The 22,290-nt window shown below is 46.0% G+C and overlaps 1 protein-coding gene across 1 annotated transcript; it reads left to right on the forward strand.

Moving 5' to 3' along the window:
• The first annotated feature begins 13,106 nt into the window (after positions 1-13,106).
• Positions 13,107-13,762, forward strand: LOC128142947 (histone H2A-beta, sperm-like). Its single transcript, XM_052789687.1, has one exon. It carries the CDS (start codon positions 13,229-13,231, stop codon positions 13,733-13,735), a length of 507 nt encoding a protein of 168 aa, XP_052645647.1. The 5' UTR covers positions 13,107-13,228; the 3' UTR covers positions 13,736-13,762.
• The last annotated feature ends 8,528 nt before the right edge of the window (positions 13,763-22,290 follow it).

Here is a 22,290-nt window from a genome sequence, read left to right on the forward strand (position 1 = left end):
TAATGGCGTAAGTGACACCACGAGACAGGATCTTCTAGAGCGAGAGCAAAATACTCAGTTAATGCCAAAATATCAGTGATTCTACGACGAGTAGAAAGGCAGACAGACACACTCCTTAATGAAAACAGAAGCAGGAGAATAGATTACCCGAGAAGTTTTACGCCCTCTTAATGATGGTTTTTAACACTTCCACAGTTGTGAAACCTTAAATGTGCATGACGAAAGCAGGATGTCTGGAGTTTCTGGTACAGTTTTTGCAATTTAGCAAAAATGATGAATGGTACAGAAATAGATTATGCATGCACATTACCACCTGAGTGATTAGCATGAGGCTTACGTACACTACTCTACCCCATGTTAGGAGTGTAAAGCATTCTAAAAATGAGCAGGGGTATAAACTAATCCTCCTTTGTACTTCTGGACCTGCATAACTGAGACTTAGGCTTTAATTTTTCACTTTGCTGAGAATATTAAGCAAATATTATTCTTTATATCAATGCTAAGATCCAAATGACTGGTCTAAATTAAAAAAAGAAATTTACATCATTAAAATACTGGATCAGCTATGTAGATGGAACACACAGACACAAAATACATTTAATACAAAATGTCAGAAAAACAGCCAAGGTTTCCAGAAACCAAACTCTACTAAAAATCAACCTGACCTGGTTGTTTTGGGATTTTTTTTTTGCTTGGGTTTTTTTTGTTTGTTTTGGGGGTTTTTTTGTTTTGTTTTCATTTTTTTTTTCTTCCCCACAAGTGTGCTTGTTCAGGGAAGTGTCATTGGTAAAACATGTTTATTTGTAAATGCCTAAAATGATCCATCAGCTTTGTGTGCCAAAATAATTCTGAGGTTTTGAAAGTTATACTCTCTTAGGCACCAAGTTAAAGGATCTGCACTTTCAGAGCATCTTCATTGACTTAAAGGAGGCAAGCCAGCACCCAGCACCTCTGAATGCTACAATGTGTTCATGTAGGCATTAAGAAAAACAAGCATCTATACAATTATATCCTTTTTATTTATTTATTGCATATTATAATTTGACTATTGCTCCAGACAATCAGAAATTACAACCATTTAAGAGAAACCATAGGTAAGGAGTAAAATAAGGTTCTAACAGAAAACCTATATAGTCATGCTATTGTAATATGACTACTTGTCGGCTGAGAAATGCTGTCGCTTCTCCATTTCTTAACTGACCCCTATACAGAGTGAGGAAACTTCTGGCTGTTTGAAGTATTAAAAAATGGCATAAATATGAGAATTTCAATGTTTGTTTGATCTAGGCAGCTGACTCCAACAAACTTCTGGACTTAGAGGAAGAAGCCCTTGCCATTTATTTAGTTGATGATACATAATTTGTTGTGCTGCATCTCAAAATGTGTTGTGAAGATCTGGAAGGCTACAAACATCGTTTGCTAGTTGACAGTGCTGAGGGTAAATAGGAGAAAGATTTCTTGACTGAATCTAAACCACAGAGTGTTTCTAATTTGTTGTAAGCAAATACAGCTACAGTTCGTTCTCCTGAAATTCTTACGGAACAGAAAAATCAAACCAGGGTGAAATTCAATAATGCAAATGGCAAGGCCACATATATGGGAATGGGTAGCCAGAAATTTCTGACTCAGAAAGGGCTCGAAAAGAAAAGAACATGAGTATAATAATATTTTCTGTGCGTGTGAGTAGGAACTGGGAACATATTGTGGCTGTGAGAATCTCACGCCAGTTACGTCAGAGGAAGTATCTAGAGCAAAGGTAGTGAAATTTAAGTGCTGGTACATAAAGCAGTAGTGACACCACATCCAGAATACTCTGCAGCATTGTTCTGATCATCAAACTTTAAGAAGGATATGATCTGTTTGGAATAGGTGAAGGGCTATTTGTAAAACCAGTCAGGCATAGTTTCTGTCATACTTCAGGAGACTAAATGATTTTGGATTGTTTACCCTTGCGCATCAAAGATAAGTAAGGTTATTATAAGAGAGTGCTGAAGAATGTCTGCCCAAGAGTAAAGGATTATAACCTAGTTTATGAATATTTTAAAGCTGTAAATTAGAATAAAAATTTCTTAGACAAGATAAGTGAAATCCTGTAATAGCTTTCAGATGAGAGAATCCGTTATAATTCAATCTTCCATGTAAGCTGCTCTTACACTTTCATCTTCCGTTTTGGAAAAACAGGCCTTTCCCAAAATAGAGGTTGATAGTCATACATAAGGTTCATGAATTGCTATTGTACTCCTAAAAATCCCTGCAAAGTCAGATGTTATAGGAAGGATCCTTTCAATTATAAGGTGCTTTTAAAAAAAAAAAACCCAACAAAAAAACCAAACAAACCACAAACTCACTATTACAAAAGTAAAAACAAGCAAACAAGGGAACCAAAAGAATCCTCAAACCTGAAAAACCTATAGCAGAATTAGCTGCATCCCTAAATCTCATCTAGGCATGTAATATACCACAATTGAGGCAGCATGTGCCTTCAGAAGAGCGAGGGAAGTGAAATAAATGTATTAGACCTGCCGGAATATTCTCAGGCCAGCAAGCTAGAGTGAATAAGATCAACTAGCTGACTGTACATAAGTACTTCTAAAACTCAACAGAACAGAAAAATTCAATAGCACAGAATAGAAGGCCATGAGCTTAGAAGACTAATAGCTAAAAGGACTGCTTGGAACAGTAAGTTCATCTGCTGGAAACGACTGTGAAAGCTGGTCACAGGATGTACATGGACCATTTGCATCCTGTGAGCATGATAAACTTTGGGAAATATGTTCCTAACAGAAAGAGAGACAAGCTGGTGCTCAGGCTCTGCTGCATCTGGAATACCCTTATGGTTAAAGCATCTCTGGTCAGAAAACACAAACCAAAACTAGAGTGCAGAAAAAGGCTGTGCTGCTGACAGGAATGTGAGGCCTCTCTTACAGGAGAATGACTGAAAACCTTGTCTCCTTTAGTTGGCAGAATGCCATCTGGAAAGGGAAATGGTTGGCCTCTTACAGATAAAGAGGGGCTAAACATCAGTGGGAAATGAGTCGTTTAGATCTGTGTGATCTAACATCTTCTACAAAGGCAGTGACTGCAGCTGGCGGAGCAGAAGAGGATGCCCTCAGCTCTTCTGGTTCCCACTCCCATGAGCAGTTTATTAGAGTAAATAGAGCCATCATTATTTCTGGTTTATCCTATCACATGGAAAAGAACCAATGGTAGTAAGAGAGAGTTTCAATCCTTTCTGCTAAGGCTGGCCCTGTATTTCTGAATGCTGCTGAATAGCAAGAACATGCTATTCAGTTCAAGTGGACAGTTCAGCTAGCATCAGAACCTGGTGCAATTTAAAGTAACCCTGTTGCAAATTATCAAATTGCATTATGACTTTCCAAGGTTCTAAAAGCTTGAAGCCACAGCTCTAATGATGCCCAAGTCTGAGAAACCAACACTGACAATCAAAGACTGGGTCTTAATGGTTGGAAAGTTTGAGGGCTTCCAGCTCTGATGATCAGCCTGTTGATTAACTAGTTCAATTGAGATTTTCTCTTGTACATCTTCTCTATTAGATAATGCTGGTCTGGTTTGGGGTTTGGGGGGTTTTCTTTTTCCTTCTCTTTCCCCTTTTTTCTTTCTTCTTTCTTTTGCTGCTTCTTAGTCTGGAATTGTACTTCCTTTTGACATCTCAATACTTCTTGTTTCTCCAAACAAGTTACCACACCTCCTAGTGTACAAGTATTTATAATGTGTCATATTGTGTTAGAAACCTCTTCTATGTTATTCAGTTCAAAGAACTAAATCACTACAGAAGTGGTATTTGACGCATGTTTCAGAGCAGCAGGATAGGATAAATTTCCGGTTGTCTGAGCATTGAGTCATTTCAGTCAATAAATTTTTTCAGGATGTTATACTCCTCAGAGGAACAATGAGTTGCTGTAGCCACTAACAGCTCTTCTTCAGGAAATGAGTTTTTCTGTTGTAAATTCCATTTTCCCTCATAAAAGAAAAAAGATTTGAGGGAGACAAAGGTAACAGCCAACATTATTTAGAACTCCTTTTATTAATTAACAGTTATTAGTGGTAGAGCCAAGCTGTTATTACTAAAAGCAGATGGCTATTCACAAAACACATTCTCTTGCTCCCCTCATGCAGTTCACACTCTCATCCGTAGCTACCCAATCGGAGCGGCAGCGGTGAGGCCAAGGGCAGCGGGACACTCAGCAGCAAAAGGGTGTATTGACACATCGGTGGCTTCTAGGCAGGTGTTCCAAAATCCCTCAGGGGGCCCCGAGTTTCATCAGATGTATGCACAACCCTGTAGCCTTTGTTGGAAACAGCAGCCACTGCTCAGCAGCGGTCTGGGTTACTCTGCATGTTGTAGGTGCTGGTGTGTGCTGGTGGTACAGATTTGGCAGGCTGTTGGCATTCTGGGCTGACCAGGTCTTGCAGCTCTAGCAGAACTCCTGGACTCCAGAGTTTATCAGCCCTTGGGAGGTTTTTCCATAGTACCTCTCAGCACATACTCTCCTTCTTGTTTTGCTGCTTTCTGGTAGCTTTTTCTCCATCAACAACTAGTACCTATGGGATCCATTCATACAAACTTCCACAAAAGGCCACTTACGTTTGTGACTCTTGCTGTATCCTTCATTACTCTTTAAATTAAAAGTCGTATTATGCAAGAATAGTGTGTGTTACCAGTAACATTCTTAGTAAACCTATAAGAGATTTTTTACTTCCCTGAACATTTTGAATCAGAAGTACACTGCAGAGGGTGTGTCAATGCCAATGACGCAGTAAAAGGATGAGCTGCCTCCTCTGCTTGAGTAACGAAGGCTACAGCTTCCCATTGGTTCCTATCTACCCAGTCAAAAGGGACATATATTCCCTTATTTAAAGACAGACTCAATCGCAAAAGAAGTCTCTAGTGCCCAAGAGTTGCTTACACCTATTTTACAAGGCTAGGACAGAAAGTAAGCAAAGAAACCAATTCATATGCGTATGAAAGCCAGGTAGAGAGAACTGAGCTACCCACTAAAATGAAAAATGTTTAAGCAAATCAGTCACACCAGAAAAGAAAGTCAGGAAAGACAAAAAACCACAAAGAAACATCAATACAAGCTAAAGAAAGTATGATTACAGAGTGTTATCGTGCAAAATGCCTGAGAAGGAGACAGGACATGAAACTGCCTTTTGCAGGCTGTTTGGAAGAGAAAGAAGTGAGGACCAAAATGACCTGCTTCTCCAGGGCTGGGCTGGCCTCCTCTGTGAGCCACAAAGACAAGCAGCTGTGCAAAGGGAAACAGGCAGCATATATTGGGGCTGGAGCCCCTGCGTGTCTGGTTCCTGTGCTCCAGTACTTGACATATGAGACTGTAGACATGGACAAGAAATTTCAGAGCAGCAGATTTCTCCATTGTGTATTCTCCAGACTGTCAAAAGATACTCTGAACTTAAACTCGTGGCAGGCATCACCATCTGCAAGGCAGAGACACACCACAGAAAGAGGTTAGTTGCCTCACCTCTCAGGAAAAGACATCTTAAACAATCGGCCACAAGAAGGATTGCACATAGGAGTGTCACCTTCAAGTGCGAAGAAAGCAGAAGCTCTTGCCCCACACTGGCAAGGCAAGGGCTGTCCCCTGTGCAAAAGCCTTTGCAATGCCGTGCTGTGCCTGGGACGTGCCCCACAGTTTTAGGCAACAAAGCATGAAGAGGGAAGTCAGGAGACAGCAATTGCCTCTCGCCCAGTGGGAGAGAGCACCCTGCCAGTGGAGAGTTTTGTTTAAACTGTGACACCCAGCACTGCCCCCACGGGGAAGAGTCTGCAGAGGGATTGCTCAGGGTCCCTGGCTGCGTTTTGGTATTTGAACACTTGAGCCCCAGAGCTGAAACAAACCTCTTTTGCTCTTGGACTCCTGCAGCCTGTTCTGCCAGCTGGAAGGTCCTCTTTGGGGTCCCCCATGTTGCAGTCCAGCTGCACCCCATAGCAAACAGCTGTCCTGGACCTTGGGGGACAGGCAGGAGGAGGGAAGGCAGGATGGGACATGTGGGCAGGAAACATCCTGCCAAACCAAAGGTGGATGCCCTCCTCTTGGGTCAGTCAAGCTTGTCAGCCACCCTTGGACCTTGGCTAGAGAGTGCTATAAGGAGTCAATGACATCTTATTGCTGTGGCCAGGACATGGGGCCTTTTGTGCTGCATGTTGGGCTAGAGTCTCACGGCTGGACAAGGGCATGCAGATGGACATGGGGATAAAGCTCTGCACAGTGAGGTTGTAGCACAGCCCTTGCTGAGGAGAGCGGCAACCTGCCTGCAGGGCAACTGGCCCTGATGGGCAGCACCTGCCTCCAGCTCAGGTTTGTACTTGGCCTGAAAGCAGCTGAGAAGGGAAGGAGGGATCTGCCTTCCCAAAGGATGGGTGCAGGCTGTGAGGGATGGTGAGGGTGAATGTTTCTGGAAGAGCAAAGTGTCCCAGAGGTTCTTCTTGCACCATCCCAATGGGGAGTATGAGACCATATTTGAAAGAAAGTTTTTCTAATGTTAGGTTGAGGCAGGCAGGCCCTGGCAGCTATTACCATACAGGTATTACAATAAGGAGAATGCAAGTGGGAGCATCTTGGAAAGTGTCAGCTCAAAGCAGGGTCTCAAGAACCTTTTGAGACCTTGTGCTCTCCTTGAGCAAACCAGAAGTAGCAAGAAGCAGCACTGGGGGACCTGAGGAACACAGAAAGGAGAAGGGGGGCACCACTCTTGGTAGAAACCTCACACTTTGCTACTCTGCAGTTTGGTGAGGGTGCCTGGCCGGCCGAGCACATCGCTTTCAGGTGGATAAATGGAGATATGGCTTCTCATTGACATGGCAGCCTTTTGCACTGTCTCAGCTTGGCCATGAGCCCCATTTATCCAAGCTAGGACACTGACCCACAAACTGCCTTCCTGCCCAGACCTCAGACCTACCTCATCACTGCGGACTTGTCTGACGATCACCGGACAGTGTCTGAACCTGGTTACTGCCTCTGGACCTGCCCTGCTCATCTTGCTTGGGTACTGCAGGACTGAGCCCTCGCTGGCATGGCCATCGCCTCTGCCAGCCGTTTTGCTACTCTCAGCTCCCAGCACCCTGTCCCTTGCAGAGCAGCTGGCCCTTGCTGCTCCCTGACAATTTGCACCAGCAGAGGCAGCGGGTCAGAATCAAGTGTGTTTTCAACACTGGGGTTGCTAATTTGGCAGCCCAATAGAGGCTAGGCTGCTGCAGGTCCATGTCCCCAGGTCCAGGCAGTAGGGAAGCTGAGCATGCATGATCAATAGGAACACATGCACACACGATACATACATACCTGTATGCACAGATGGCCATAGATTACCACAAACAGAAAACAGCACTCACATAAACATCAGCAGCACCTATGGCCTCATCCTATTCCCCTCTCCAGCTGATCAGGATGAAAGCCTATTAGTGGAAATACATATATGTGTGTGTGTGTGTGTAAAATATTTATAATAGTTTCATATTTTTATATATATTTATATATATATATATGAAAATATGGATCCCTTCAGTAGCTGATCTCAGACAGCCAGTCTAATCAGTAGCTGGCCCTGGGATCCCATGGTGTCCCCAGTTTCTGTTACCTACACAGACAAGACCCCATGAGCTGCAGTTCCACTCCGGTTGCTGGTACTCAGAGCTACACACATGCATGCACAGACACCCTATGGATCCCTCTAGTAAAGAGCCTTAGATAGCTTAGATGCTATTCAGTAACCGGCTCCTGGATCGCCTGGTCTGCAGGTTTCACACACGCACACAAACAACAGGTCTCTCCGTTAGCTGGTCCAGACCTACTGGCCTTCCCATTAGCTGACCAATCTCTCCATTAGCTCCTTGGACCTCTTGGTTCCTCCAGTATCTGCTTTTCAGACCCTCTGGCCTCTCCAATATCCAGTCCAGACTTACAGCTGCCCCAATACTTGGCTGCCAAATCTCTTAGCCTACTTGATGGCTAGTCCAGCTCAATATTTGTTAGTGACTACACACTGACAAGCACACACCCACACAATAGGCACGGTCTCTAGTCTCCCTGGTTGCTGGCGCCTCGGACTCATGGCCCCTTTTAACCCATTTGCTCCTGACCAGTGGCTGGCACTCAGACCTCCATACACACACATGCACACAGAACAGAGAGCCCCTCACCCAGGAAAACAGTCAGGAACAGAGATTAATAAGAAGCAGCCCTGGGGGAAGCCGGGCCGGTGTGCTCCAGTGGCTCTGCTCTGGTTGCTGGAGTGTCCCCACCTGCCTTTGTTCCTCTGTGTTTGTGATGAGCCTTTAATCACACAACCTAACCATTTCTAGGAAGCTCTGCCTTATATTATTATTATATTATTATATTGGAATATATATATTCCAACCTAGGGGACACAGCAGTAGTACAATGCCAACCTGGCTGCACCGTGTGTCAGTCATGCAGGCTGCCTATCTGTGAGACACGAATTAGCCTCTAAACATGCCTGAACAGCTCTGCTTTACCCGTTTGCTGTGTCTCAGGCTGTGTGGAAGCAGGAGCTGATGCTTGCCCTCCCTCCCCAGACACTCTGCAGAGGGGAAGCTGCCTGCTGCTACTTCTGACCCACACTGTGAAGACCACTGTGAATCTGTGCTGCCCATGCAGCTTCTTCCTTTGTTTGTCTCAAGCCTTTTGGTTGGGAAAAAGACTTTATCACACCTCTCGGCTAGCTGAAATACAGGTTTTCCATCTGTACAGGTTTTTTGACTTTACTCCCTGATAAATCTCATGGACTCCAAAGATTTGGGTTTCATAAGAAAGGTTTTTTTGCGAGCTACTTCCACATCCTTGTTCCACAGGCTGTACACCAATGGTTTCAGCAGGGTAGTTACCACTGTGTAGGCAACAGAAACTGGAACATCCTCATTCAGGATGTACCCTGGATTTGGGCTGCAAGTAGACGATGGAGGCACATCCAAAGTACATAATAACCACAGTAAAGTGAGATGCACAAATGGAGAAGGCTTTCCACCTTCTCTCAGTGGAAGAAATATTCAGGTTGGTGTTGAGAATTAGAAGAGAGCAGAATCAAGCAGCAGGAGCAAAATGCAGCCAAACACAAATGATAAAAATTACCATTTCAACTAGACAGTTCCTGGCACACACAAGCTTAAGAAGTGGTGCCAGATTATAGAGGAAGTGGTTGGTTTTTTTCTACTTGCAGAAAGATAAATAATACATGTCTCTGAGAACATGCATGTTTACTGAGAACTGAAATCCAGTCCATGCTGAAAAGTTGCCAGCAGAAGGCAGAACCTGTGGCTTATGTTGACATGGTAATTGCAAGGGCCTACAGACTGAGGCATAACGATCATATCCCATTGATGCTAGGAGCATGCAATTGATGCATCAAAAGCCAAGGAAAAAAACACATCTGGATAGCATGTCCCATGAAGGAAAGGACCTTTTGCTTTCTTACCAAATTTACTAGTATGCTGGGGACAATGACAAAGGTATACTATGTCTCTGAGAAGGAGACAGTAGAGGGGAAGTACATGGAGAAATGGAGAGAACAATCAACCCTTATTATCACCACTATACAGATATTGCTGGTGAGAGCAGACAAGTATATGAAGGAGAACACCAAAACCAGCAGAATTTGTGCAATGGAGAAACAGAGAAATCCAGTTTTCAGGAAGAAATCAGGAAGAATTCTGTCACATTGGTTTGGGAGGAAGCTAAGAAACCCTTCCCTCTGCTGCCTCCTCAGGTTGCAGATGTGGTGAACTCTCAGCCCTGGAGCTGTGTTGCCTCAAAGAGTGGTTCTTTGGGGCTGTGTTTGTGTTTGAAATACCCTGATGGCAACTGCTAGGGCTGCAGGCACATGTAGACTTCTGACTGGGCCCTGCCCTGAGGTTTAACTAACCAATGAAGGCATAGGAAACTACTGGGCATGGCATGAGAAATTGCCCAATGTGGCAAGTAACAGCGTGAGAGGTTGACAAAAGTTACAGACAGCACCATGAAGAACGGCTGGATTTCTCAGGTGGTTAAAGGACAAGTTTATGTGAGAAATCATTGCACTTCACAGATAATTGGAGGGAGGTATTGGTGGCAAGAATTTTGCAAGGCCAAGCATAGTTATGAGTAATACCATTTAGGGCCAAAATTGCCTAGATAACAGTATCATAAATCTCAAATTAGGTAGCAGGTGTAGTAAAACTGGGAAAAGTGAGAAAAAGGGGGCAGGTTGTTTATATGGGAGGAGATTGCAGTGGAGGGACAAGGAATGGGATAATAAAGCATGCAAGTCATGATCTGGGCTGTCCCAGAGTACCTGCTGGGTATCCCTTCCCTTGATTACCACAACTTAATCAGGACCATAAAGCAAACGTTGTTCTGACTATAGAACACATGTCAAAACAACTTCTGCAGTCAGGAAGGTTTGGAGAGAGCAGGATGCTTTCAGTGGTTAGCCAGGGAATATCTGAGACAGATGGCTCAAACATAGTGGTATCACCATACTGATGCCTGTTGCAGGCCTGATAGTACTGGCATCCTCCTAATCACTTCCTAAAAACAACCATAAGGAGGTGGATGTCCTAGCAAGACTACATTCTAGGTGGGAGAAAAATGGCCCGCTGGAAAGTAACCTAAGAGTGTGTTCAAGCAGTTGCCTAGGAAAGAGCAAATGCTGCTATCCTGTATGTATTTCTGAAGTCATGTTTTTACCAGTCTCTGTTCACTGAAGGTTTTCTTGCATGAGAATGATTCCTGAGGAGCACTTAATTTGCAGAACACACTGAATAGGCAAGATTCTCCCATGATGCAGTTGATATCACAGCCTTTTCTTTCCATGACGCTGTTAGCTGCTGGATTGAGTCAGGAGTTCTCAAGGGGTTAAATTAGCTTTCTAACTGAGCCCTGAATGTGCTCTCAGTAAACTATTTTCTGCCAAGAGTCTTCCTAAGGGCCAGCCGCATGTTCTTGTTTGTTCAGGTTATAATCTACAGGGTTTAACAAGGGAGTCATTACAGTATACTTCACAGAAAGAAAAGTGTCTTCATCCAGGATGGATCTGGATTTGGGGCTGAAATATATCATGGAGACACATCTGAAGTGCACAGCAACCACAACCAGGTGAGAAAAGCACTTAGGAAAAGCTTTTTGCTTCTCTTCAGTAGAGGGAATTTTCTTTACAATGAAGCCATAAGAAAGCAGCATCAATAGGAATGAGCCAAATATAACCAACATGCTAAGACTGAACATGAAAAATTCAGTTCCATTGCTGTTATAATCACAAGTATATAATATTTATATATCACAAGTATATATAATCACAAGTGCCATATCACAAAAGAAGAGGTTAATCTTATGGCCATAGAAACTTAAGTTAAATATGGAAAATGTCTCTCTTAGAGACAGCACAAACTCAATTAGTGCTGAAAAGGCCACCAGATAAGTACGGGCTTTGGGGTTCATGAGAATGGATTTGAAGGCTTACCTATTGCAAAGCAGAAATCATAAACCATTGCTACTAGGAGGAAACAAACTGAGCGTGAAGAACCAAAGGAAAAAAAAAATCTGCATAAGACAAGCAATAAATGAAATTTTCTTGATTTCTTTTAAGAAATTTGCCAACACACTACGGACAATGACTAATTAATAACAGATCTAGGAAAGCGAAGGAACAGAGGGAAAGAAATAAATGGGAGAGTACAGTCAATCCTTATTATTACCATAATGGTGACATTTCTGGCAAGTGTAAGCTGGTATACAATGGAAAACACTAGGAAGAGCACAAGCTGTGCACCCAGAAAACTGAAATTTGAGCAGGGTTAATTCTGTTGTGAGGATTTGATTTCCTTTTCTCATTTATGCAAAAAAGTTCTGCTGGAAAGAATAATCATAAGACAAAGGAATGAAATAATACTATCACAGCTTAATCCATTGGAAAAGCTGATCTTTTCCTAAATACACCATTATACCTTGAAATGTTACAAGGACTGAAAATATTTCACACTTTCAAACAGTCTTTCACATTAGAATAACTCTAAGAGTAATAATAGTAATAACAAATTACTGTAGCTACTTACTTGCTGCCCAACTAAGACACCAGAGGAGTTTAAGCCATGTACCTAATAATCTTGTGACATGAAGGTCTACATACAAAGATAAAAATGAGGACACTTGCAGGAAAATCAAAGGAAATAAGAACAAAACCGAGGCTGATACCTTCTGGGAAGAGACGGTATTTCTCCCTTTACTCAAAGGTTTGGTTTTAAACATCCTTCATCACGGATCTTTGAAAATTTGTATCATGTAGGATTCTCAGACACAATGTCAATGACCTGATGAAACTTAATTCGCATGGGGAGTCCCTGCATTTTTCTCTCACACACCTGGCACAAATATTTTTGTTGGTTATTTTTCCAGCTATGGGGCAAGACTGGAATGGAGGAGGGGAGAACGGTTGCTGGCACTGAAACTTTCAAACCTCAGGTTTTGTCACTGCTTAATACGTCTCTACTAACGACCCTTCTGGGGTGATAGGCCTTGACAGGCAGGACCCAACGGGACCCCCATCTGGGCAGCCTGTGGCTCCGGGATCCCCTGAAACGAGGAAGGCGGTCCCCTCCCCAGGAGCGGCAACGTGGGTTTGGGTCGGAGGGGAGAGGCGAGGGCTGAAGGGAGAGCTGTCGCAGGGCAGGGCCAGGCAGGAGAGCGCAGAGGAGAGGAGAGGAGAGGAGAGAGGAGAGGAGAGGAGAGCGCTCGGCCTCGGAGCGGCTCCCGCCCGCCACGCCAAGTGCCGGGAAAGCCTCCGCCACGGAAAGCGGGAGCAGAGCTGGGGAGCAGAGCTGCTCCCGGAGCTCACCTGCAAAGGGCGGAGCCAGCGGGGATGATGTCACAAGCAGAGAGGTGAGGTCATAGGGGAAGTCCTCTCCACCGGCCCCGCCACCCAAGGAGAGCCCTCGCTGGAGGGCTGGAGCCTGTGCGAGAGGGGGCTTGAGCCTGCGCCCTTCTTCCGAGGGGCTCGGCCGAAGCGAGGTCGGTCCCGGCCGCCCTGCCCCGACAAGGCTTGGCCAGGCCGGCAAGGACGGGCGCAGGGGACGCGAGCCCCGAGACGGGGACCGCCAGCAAGGGCCAGCAGAGGAAAGCAAGGACAGGCGGGCAAGGCAGGCAGGGCTCGGGAAGGCGCAGTGCGGAGAGACCCGTGGGAGCGAGCTGTGGGCAGCATGTCCGGAGCAGAGGAGGTCTGCGCGGTGCCCGAGCGGGAGAGGGAGCCCGAAGCGACGTGTTCCGGGGGCCTCTCCGAAGGCGGCGAAGCAAAGGCCAAAAAGAGCCGCTCCTCCCGGTCCTCCCGGGCCGGGCTGCTCTTCCCGGTGAGCCGCGTAGACAGGCAGCTGCGCAGAGGCCGCTTTGCCGAGCGCTTTGGAGCCAGGGCCCCCGTCTATCTGGCTGCGGTGCTGCAGTGGGTGACGCACAAGACCATGGACGCGGCCGGCAAGATTTCCAAGAAGAGCAAGCAGCAGCGCATTTCTCCGTCGCACTTGCAGGCGGCGGTGCGGAAGAGCTCTCTGCTCAAGCAGCTCCTGCGAGGCGGCGTGCCCAGGCGTGGCGGCAGGGCTGTCCCCCGAAGCCAGCGTGTGGCCTCGCCGCCCAAAAAGGAGACGACCAAGAGTAAGAAGAGACGCCCCAGGCGAAGGGCCGCACCTGCCCGTGCCACTGCTGCTGGCGAGTGAGAAGGCGGCAGAAGCTCTTGCCCCACGCTGGCAAGGCGAGGGCTGTCACGTTTGCAAGGCTCTTGCCAAATCCGGCACTATGGTCTAAGGGTGCAATAAAAGCCTTTGCAACGCCACGTGGGACATTGGGCCTTTTCTGCTGCGTGTTGGACTAGCGTCTCCTGGCTGGCCAAAGGCATGCGGCCGGACGCAGGCAGAAAGCTCTGCGCAGGGCGGCTGTAGCGCAGCCCTTGGTGAGGAGGGTGGCAACCTGCCTGGAGGGCAACTGGCCCTGACGGGCAGCACCTGCCTCCAGCTCAGGTTTGTACTTGGTCTGAAAGCTGCCGAGAAGGGAAGAAGGGATCTGCCTTCCCAAAGGATGGGTGCAGGCTGTGAGGGACAGGGTGAGGGTGAGTGTTTCTGGAAGAGCAAAGTCTCCCGGAGGTCCCTCTTGCACCATCCCAAGGGGCAATGTTGGAGAGACAGCAAGTGCCCCGCAGTCCAGCTGCGTTCGCCCTTCCTGGGTGGGGAGGGCAGGAAAGCACTTGGGCTCCTCACAGCCAGCACCCCAGTCCCCACAGCTGCCTGCCCATGCAGAGCCCGGCAGCCAGTGTCTTCCATACCTTTCTTTCCGTGGCTCTCGGAGAGCCCTCGGGTTCCTGGTCCAGCCTAAGCACACTGCCCGCCTTTCTTCCAGGTGAAGCATGCAAGGACAAGCCCTCCTGTGGGATCTTCCCATCGGGCACATCCCCACTCAGGACCCTGGGAAGGCAGGAAAAGCTGCTTTCAGACAGTGATTGTTGTTCATTTTTCCCCACTTTTCCTGTTTATTTCCACCCTGCAAGGTCTTCCGGATGTTCAGTATGTATCCTATAAGTCAAGGCTGAAGTCAGTTTCCCCTGGAACTCCATGGGAGGAGAGGGAAGAGAAAGGAAGGGCACACGTGCCATAGGGAAGCGTGTTGTCTGGTTTCCATCGGCAAATGCGTTCCACTCAAACCTGCTACAAACAGGTGACACAGCTCGTTGCAGGATTTCATAGAAACTCAGGGCATGAAGTGCTTTGGTTCAAAGAACAGTTAAAACACACTTTCAATCTTGTGCTACTAACGCGTTTCAGAAGTGGTTTCCAGTGGAGACAAGGGGAGAGACACATCCACCTCCCCTTGTCTTTAAGCCTCAGAGACAATACATAGCACATCAACACATCCCTAAGACAGCTGGGAAATTACCTCAGTGGCACCACAAATTTCTTGTTGCTGGTATAAATGATACCGATATAAATACTGATACTCTGGGGAACTTATAAAATAAGCAGGTATTCCTGACTAATAATCAGTGCTCCAAATGCAACAAAGTCACCTGCTGCAGTGCTAGGATTTTTAAAATATTTCCAGTATATGAGGGCAATCAAAGATTAAAAAAAGCACCCCACACCTGGAAATCTGAAAATAGGCCAAGAATAACCTCTCTCACAGTGTTTTGGTTCTCTCCTTTCCTGGTGTGGAGGTGTGTGACACAAGATAACCTGGCATGAGAAAGAGATAGACAAGAGCATGTCCTTAAGTTTGACCCATACTGTGGTGTGTTAAATAACCGCACTAGAATTTCTGGGAATAAAAGGAACCATATACCACGTTTGTTTAATTGCGAGATATTTTATCTAGCTTGGGGCAAGACTGGAGTGGAGGAGGGGAGAACAGATGTTGCTCGCTGTTACCAGTTTTGCAGGGTGCTGGTCAAGGTCCTGGGCATCCCCTGGCACTTGTCTCCACGCGGCTCTCTGGTCCCCAACATCTTCCACCGCTTCCAGGATAATTCCTCCAGCCAGGATCTTCACCTTTTCCTTCCTAGGTCCCCTTCTTCTTTTCAAGATCCTTTCTTCTTTCTGGGAACCCTTCTTTTTCCCACCACCTCTTCTTTCTGGAACTCCACGCCCCCAGTTTTCCCAATCTAAGTTGTCTATGTGAGTAGTACAATGTCTGATCAGCCTCCTAATTAACGGTTCTGTCTCCTAGCTCTTTATTAACTGTAGGATTTGGGACATGCCACTTTTGTTATCCCAGGTGTTACCCAAATTTACAACCAGCCCACACTGGTTGCAGGTAGCAAGAAGCAGGCTTCTGCTTGACAGCTCAGAATTCAGTTTCAGACATTCACACACACAGACCTTGACATACACGTGCACCCGGTCACGTGCTGCATGGTAACATTCACTGTTTAAGCCATTTTTTTTTCTGTTTATGGAGGTGAACCTTTAACCACGCAACCTAACACCTACAACACTGGGAAAAAGAGAGGCTGCAGAGGGTCCAACGTGGAAGGTCGCTGATGTAAAATGCTCTTTGTGAGAGGCAGCACACCTAGCTCACCTCCTTGTTCCTGAGCTGCTCTATCAGAAGCACTGCGTGCAGGACGCTCTGTTCAACAGGCTGTGTCTGTGTCTGACTGCCTTGTCCTGGCTACAGCACCGTGTGCTGGGGGAACGCCACGGAGAGCAAGGAGGACGCTTCTTCCCCAGGAGCAACGGAGGATGCTCAGCTGAGTGCTGCTTCAGGGGCCAAAGTGGGGCAGGCAGGCAGGGAGGGAAACGCAGGAGTGAGGGAGCTGGGAGTAACCGGGCAGACGGGGAGATGCCCGAGAGGCTCAAGAACCCTGTAAGCATAGGAAAAGCTTAGGGGAGGTTCAATGTGAGGCCCTGTGGTTAACCATCCCCTCCAGATTTGGACCTTCTCTGGTTCCCGAGTTACCATGCAGTTTAACAGCCTGGTGCAGAGATCCTGACTGAGAGATCACTGTACCTCCAGGAGTTAGGGATCCACCTAACAGTTAACCTGAGTGGGTGCAGGTCTGTGCTGCGCTGTACATACAGCGTGGCCTTCAGGCTGTGTCCCTACACATGTCCCTTGGCCGCAGGATAAACTGAGCTAGCTGACTGTAACAGAGGAGCCTCCAGGCAGCTCCTGCTTGGTACCAGCAATTACACCACCTGCGCAGCCCTGCCGTCATCTAAAGTGCCACAAGAAGTCCGTGTGTGAACATCCTTTATGAATAGAGTTGTTTTCTTCTAAGAAAAGTTGTATAACACCTTGAATGACCAAAAAGGAGGAACTTCTTCACAGGCAGGATCTGTACAGTGTGCCAAGGGAAAATCCATCTGGGGTCTGCCCAATACTGCACGAACGCAGGGTTCTCAGCATCTGAAGGGACCTAAGATTTATATGCTACCTATATGCCTCTTCTTGCTGCCCGTATGCCTTCTTCCTGGCTACGACGCCTCCCAAGATCTTGCCCACCCCCAGCCTACTGGGGAGGGGGGGCATGTTAGAGAGGCAGCCTTGATGCTGTGCCAGCACTGCTCAGCCCTGGCCAAAACACTGCTGTGTTATCAACAGCTTTCTAGCTACCAGTACAGAGCACAGCACTACGAGGGCCGCTATGGGGGAAAGGAACTCCAACTCACCCAGACCCAATACAGAAGGAAAGTGGAGGAATGACAGAGGAGGCAGCCCAGGGACACAGAGCCCCAGGTCTCATCTGGCCGCTCCTGTGACCCTACGGTGTATTCAAAATCAAATACCTGAAGTGCTCCCTTAGACGCAGTTTACAGCCAGGGGACAAGAAGGTGGCAGTTCTGCATTTTGCAGCTTCCAGGCTGATGGCAGAGCCAAAGGCAAAAAAAAAAAAATAACCCAAACCAACCAAGAGAGGTAAAACTGGAGCGCAGGGAGCAAATGTTTTTCTTTCACCTTAGGCCAACTGCTCGGACGCTCTCTATGCTGCCCTGCCACAGAGGGCATCCCTCTCGTACCAGTAAGAGACATAAGAGTGAATTAAAGCCAGGACCCCAAACCAGACCAAAAACCTGGTCGTGATGAAGAAGAAAGTGGAGAAAGCATCAAATATAACGGAAAATGATTTTGTACATTCCAACACTGGGAAAAGGAGAGGCTGGAGAGGGTCCAATGTTGAAGGTTGCTGATGTAAACCAGCAGTTTTATTAAGTCATTTATTAAATCCTTCTTACTGAGATCCAGAAGGAACCCTGCACCATCTTCCTCTCTCACCTCATCCACCTCCCCAGGGCAGAACATGTGTGTTCTAGTGAAACCTTTCAAGGGTAAATTTGGGGATGCTCTCTGCAGAGTGTGAGGGGGAAGGTTTGATTTCAAAGCTCTGTCCAACTCTTACTGTCGTTGAAGTTTTGCCATGAGGAGGAGGAAGATATTCCACACACATGTTGGACAGGACAAGACATTACCAGCTTATTGTGCAGAGGTGAAGATTGATGCTAGACTCGTGGAAATCCATTTTTCTTGATGTTACACAGACTCTAATTCAGTGATGGGAATGTATCTGTGATGGAAAAGTACCTGTGATGGAGACAAGGTTGTCTAGGATACTATGTCACCTTCCAGGATATTTAGTCCCATTCTGTCCTCCTTTGGTCTGCTGGAGTGTGCCCATAGCACAATTTAACTCCAATTTTGAAGTATCCTGGCCTTATTCTGCCCTACAATCAAACAGTGACACTATTGCTCAATTAATCAGAACATGCTGAGCTTTACAGCTCCTCTGCTCCAGGCACGCAATGCCACCTGAGATTTCCGCTGACTCTTATTCATGCCCCAGACTCCCACTTAACTGCTGACACCCCTTCAGCCTTGCCACTGGTGCAACCTACTCAGCGTAGCTCTTGCCCTCCCAAAAGGGACCAGCAGTGAGGCTCACACCCCTCTGATGAGCATGGCCCCATCCAGAATGCGTCCTCTTACAGTCGAAGATTGACCAAGGCCCTACAAGGCCCCTCTGATTGATAGTCAATGCAGCCACGTGAGGTGGTGTGGTGAGTGTAAGCTGGGCTGCCTTGAAAGGGTTTCCAAGTGCCTAGAGCCAGGGCTGGGGAGAGAGGTGAGGTAAAATAGATGTATACCTTCCCCTTGACTGGTTTCTAGCCCTAACTTGGATATTTTGGAAGAACCCATGAGACAGATGAGGTTCAACAGTGCCTCAGACCTCAGCTCCATAACTGTTGTGGTGATAATCAGTGTTGTGCATGCTTATTTTCTCTTGAAAGTCTTCTGATATTCGTGGCTGTCTTAAAGCCTAAGCTTATACCATAATTGGATTTCTCAACGGTCTTAGCTATATTAAAATTTTTTGAGCTCATGGCTGAACAAGAAAGCTTGCAAACATGATGCAAGTCGTTCTGAAAAGCTGCTAAACTCTTCCAAGTTTACTGAAAAATGCATATCATGGTTTTAAGACAATCTCCTTGTGTTTGGGGAAAGGAAGGCCATGACGTAGGGTGTTGGAGATAACAGCTGGAGCCTGATCCTGCACCCCCCTAGTTCAGGAGCTTCTTCTGGACTACAGTCCCTCAGAGTATGGCAACACTGCACAATAGTTTCCAATAGAAAGCTAAAGCCTAAAAGCACAGCAGGAGTTTTAGGACTGTAACACTGTGGTCTGGTGCTTGGTCAGCCTTCTGGTTTAAACACAAACTGTCATTCACAGATGTGCCAATGCACGTCAAATGATTATCCTCATATCAAGAAAACTCAGTGGGTGCAGGGGAGGTTATTGAATCTCATCGTCCCATTCCATATCTGTCCTGGTTTCAGCTGGGATAGGGTTCTCAGTTCTCTCTCTCAGTGCTTTCCCACTTTGTGCCACTAAAGCCTGTGGAATACTTCCCAGGTCTAAGAGCTCTGAAGTAATGCATATCCTGGTATTTCTTGCAATTGAATTGTATTAACCCAGAGAACAATGCTGGACATTTACGCTGGGTTTTTTTTTTCCATTTCAGTCTTTTCAATTTTGTAATAAGGAAGATTAGAAGATGAAAAATAGGGAAAAAAGTAGTTAGCTAAAAATTTAACCAAGAAGTTAATAATGAAACCAGGTCTAAGCTTACAGGGAAGGTCGAGATTATGAAATATCAAACAATTCTAAATAACAAGGTCTGAGAGATGGCATTTCTTTATATTCTGAACTCTTCGATGACAATTCCGACAGAGTTAACTCATGCGTTTCCATTTTATGTCATAATGGCATATTGTGTTTGGCTGACTCATTGATTTCCTGGCCCAGAAGTTTGCCTTGTGACCCGCAACTGCAATTGCGCTAACAAGAATTGACCACGTTAACGTACCTTGCTATTTACAAATAATTCCTAAGTATTGTTAATGCATTTATTTGGGTTTGTGCATTAGACTGTGTGGAAGGAATCTTCCCTGGCCCCCACTTGAAAATGAAACGGTTTTCCAGTCATAATATTAAAAAAAGACACTTTTGATAATTTTGAACCGATCTTCCCCTTTTTTAGGGAGAAGAGCTTTTAATTATAACTGCATTGAAGCTTTCCTTCACTTGTTTTCTTTATGAATTAAAACTGTGGAGTTCATAGTACTTTGTTACGTCCCATTGATGATACTGTTACCAATTAGTCCTAGGTTTTCATTTACCACAAAGACTAGGCCCCAGAGGTCTCACAGGATGTAGAAAAGTGTGAATTGTTTGAATTGCAGGTGTTCAGAAGACTTGTTCTATACCCTGCATTTCTAACAGTTAGTTTTTGTACTAACAGGAAGGTAGTTATGATGTCTATCCCCCTTTTTTCCCCCCAGTCCTTGTCAGGGAGATAGGAAAGACTGCTACTGACATCTCAGGAAAGACAGTAATGGCAAGACTGAGCAAAGTTTGCATCAATGTGTGATTTTAGATTCTCATCAAAGGTATGTTTCTTTAGATAAGAAATTCCAGCAGCTTCTGCAAGTCAGCATTCAGTTTCCGATATTACACGTGCTGGTAAGCTGAACCACAGGGTCCTGAGAAGTACAAAGTTCCCAGTGATTTCTAGAGCAGTGTGACTAGTGTCAGTGATGAAGGATTTAGCCCTGTTTCTCTCTTTTATGCTACTATTGGTTTGAAAGAAACAGTTCCCTGGTTTTGCCTTTCCTCATAGCTCACTCTGCATTGTGATGAAGCTGTTAATTATAGCCAGGTTTTACTTAAAACATTAAAATGTTTTTTAATGTGTTAATATATGGCACTAATGGCACTAATACAGAAACTGAATGAATTAGTGGCTTGTTTATGTGACAATACTAGCTTTTAAATGTTGAGCCATAGAAAGAAATTGCTGCTATGTTGAAAGGCTTGCTGGATTTTATTTTGCAATGCTAGATGAACAGTGAAGATTTTGTCCAAGCATAAAATCATCTTTTCCTTCCCCTGTAGCTGAACTGCCTGTTTTTGAACACTCTTGCACTTCTAGACCCTCTAGCCCCAGAATACCAAGATTCATTATGTAGTAAGACAAACCCTTGGGAATTCAGCCTCAAAAAAGCCCCAAGTGATTTTTACCCTCTATCTTCAGTGCTGTTAGACGGAGCTGCTATTCTGACTTTGGAGTAAGATACCAAACTTCATTTTCTTACCATTTTACTTCATACTGAAGGAACAGCAAAGAAATGTTTTATAATACTACATTTAATAATATTCCTAAACTGAAAGGACAGTTTGTAAAGAAGCAGGGAACTTAAAAGGAAACAAAGTTCTCTTGCTTACCGTTATTATTGTTTCACTGTAGAAATACTGTCCATTTGTGTCAGAGGACTACTCCCTGCTGTTATACTGTGCTTTGGGGATTATGAAGGGGAAATGGTTTTGTTACTTTCCTCGCCATTTGTGTCAGATTTCTTTTCGTCAATGACCTCTTTCTAGATCAGAAACTTTATGATGAATGAAACCAAAGTGATGGAGTTCATCTTGATTGGATTTTCAGATTTTCCAGATCCGCAGATTACGTTATTTGTCTTTTTTTTTTTCTGCCTTACCTGAGCACCCTCACTGGAAGTATCCTGCTAATGATAATTATCAGGCTTCATTGTCATCTTCACATCCCCATGTATTTCTTTCTCTCCATTCTCTTTTTTTCAGAAACTTGCTTAGGCTGGACCAGGAACCCGAGGGCTCTCCGAGAGCCACGGAAAGAAAGGTATGGAAGACACTGGCTGCCGGGCTCTGCATGGGCAGGCAGCTGTGGGGACTGGGGTGCTGGCTGTGAGGAGCCCAAGTGCTTTCCTGCCCTCCCCACCCAGGAAGGGCGAACGCAGCTGGACTGCGGGGCACTTGCTGTCTCTCCAACATTGCCCCTTGGGATGGTGCAAGAGGGACCTCCGGGAGACTTTGCTCTTCCAGAAACACTCACCCTCACCCTGTCCCTCACAGCCTGCACCCATCCTTTGGGAAGGCAGATCCCTTCTTCCCTTCTCGGCAGCTTTCAGACCAAGTACAAACCTGAGCTGGAGGCAGGTGCTGCCCGTCAGGGCCAGTTGCCCTCCAGGCAGGTTGCCACCCTCCTCACCAAGGGCTGCGCTACAGCCGCCCTGCGCAGAGCTTTCTGCCTGCGTCCGGCCGCATGCCTTTGGCCAGCCAGGAGACGCTAGTCCAACACGCAGCAGAAAAGGCCCAATGTCCCACGTGGCGTTGCAAAGGCTTTTATTGCACCCTTAGACCATAGTGCCGGATTTGGCAAGAGCCTTGCAAACGTGACAGCCCTCGCCTTGCCAG

This window comes from Harpia harpyja, chromosome 6 (assembly GCF_026419915.1).
Source record: "Harpia harpyja isolate bHarHar1 chromosome 6, bHarHar1 primary haplotype, whole genome shotgun sequence".
Lineage (NCBI taxonomy): Eukaryota > Metazoa > Chordata > Aves > Accipitriformes > Accipitridae > Harpia > Harpia harpyja.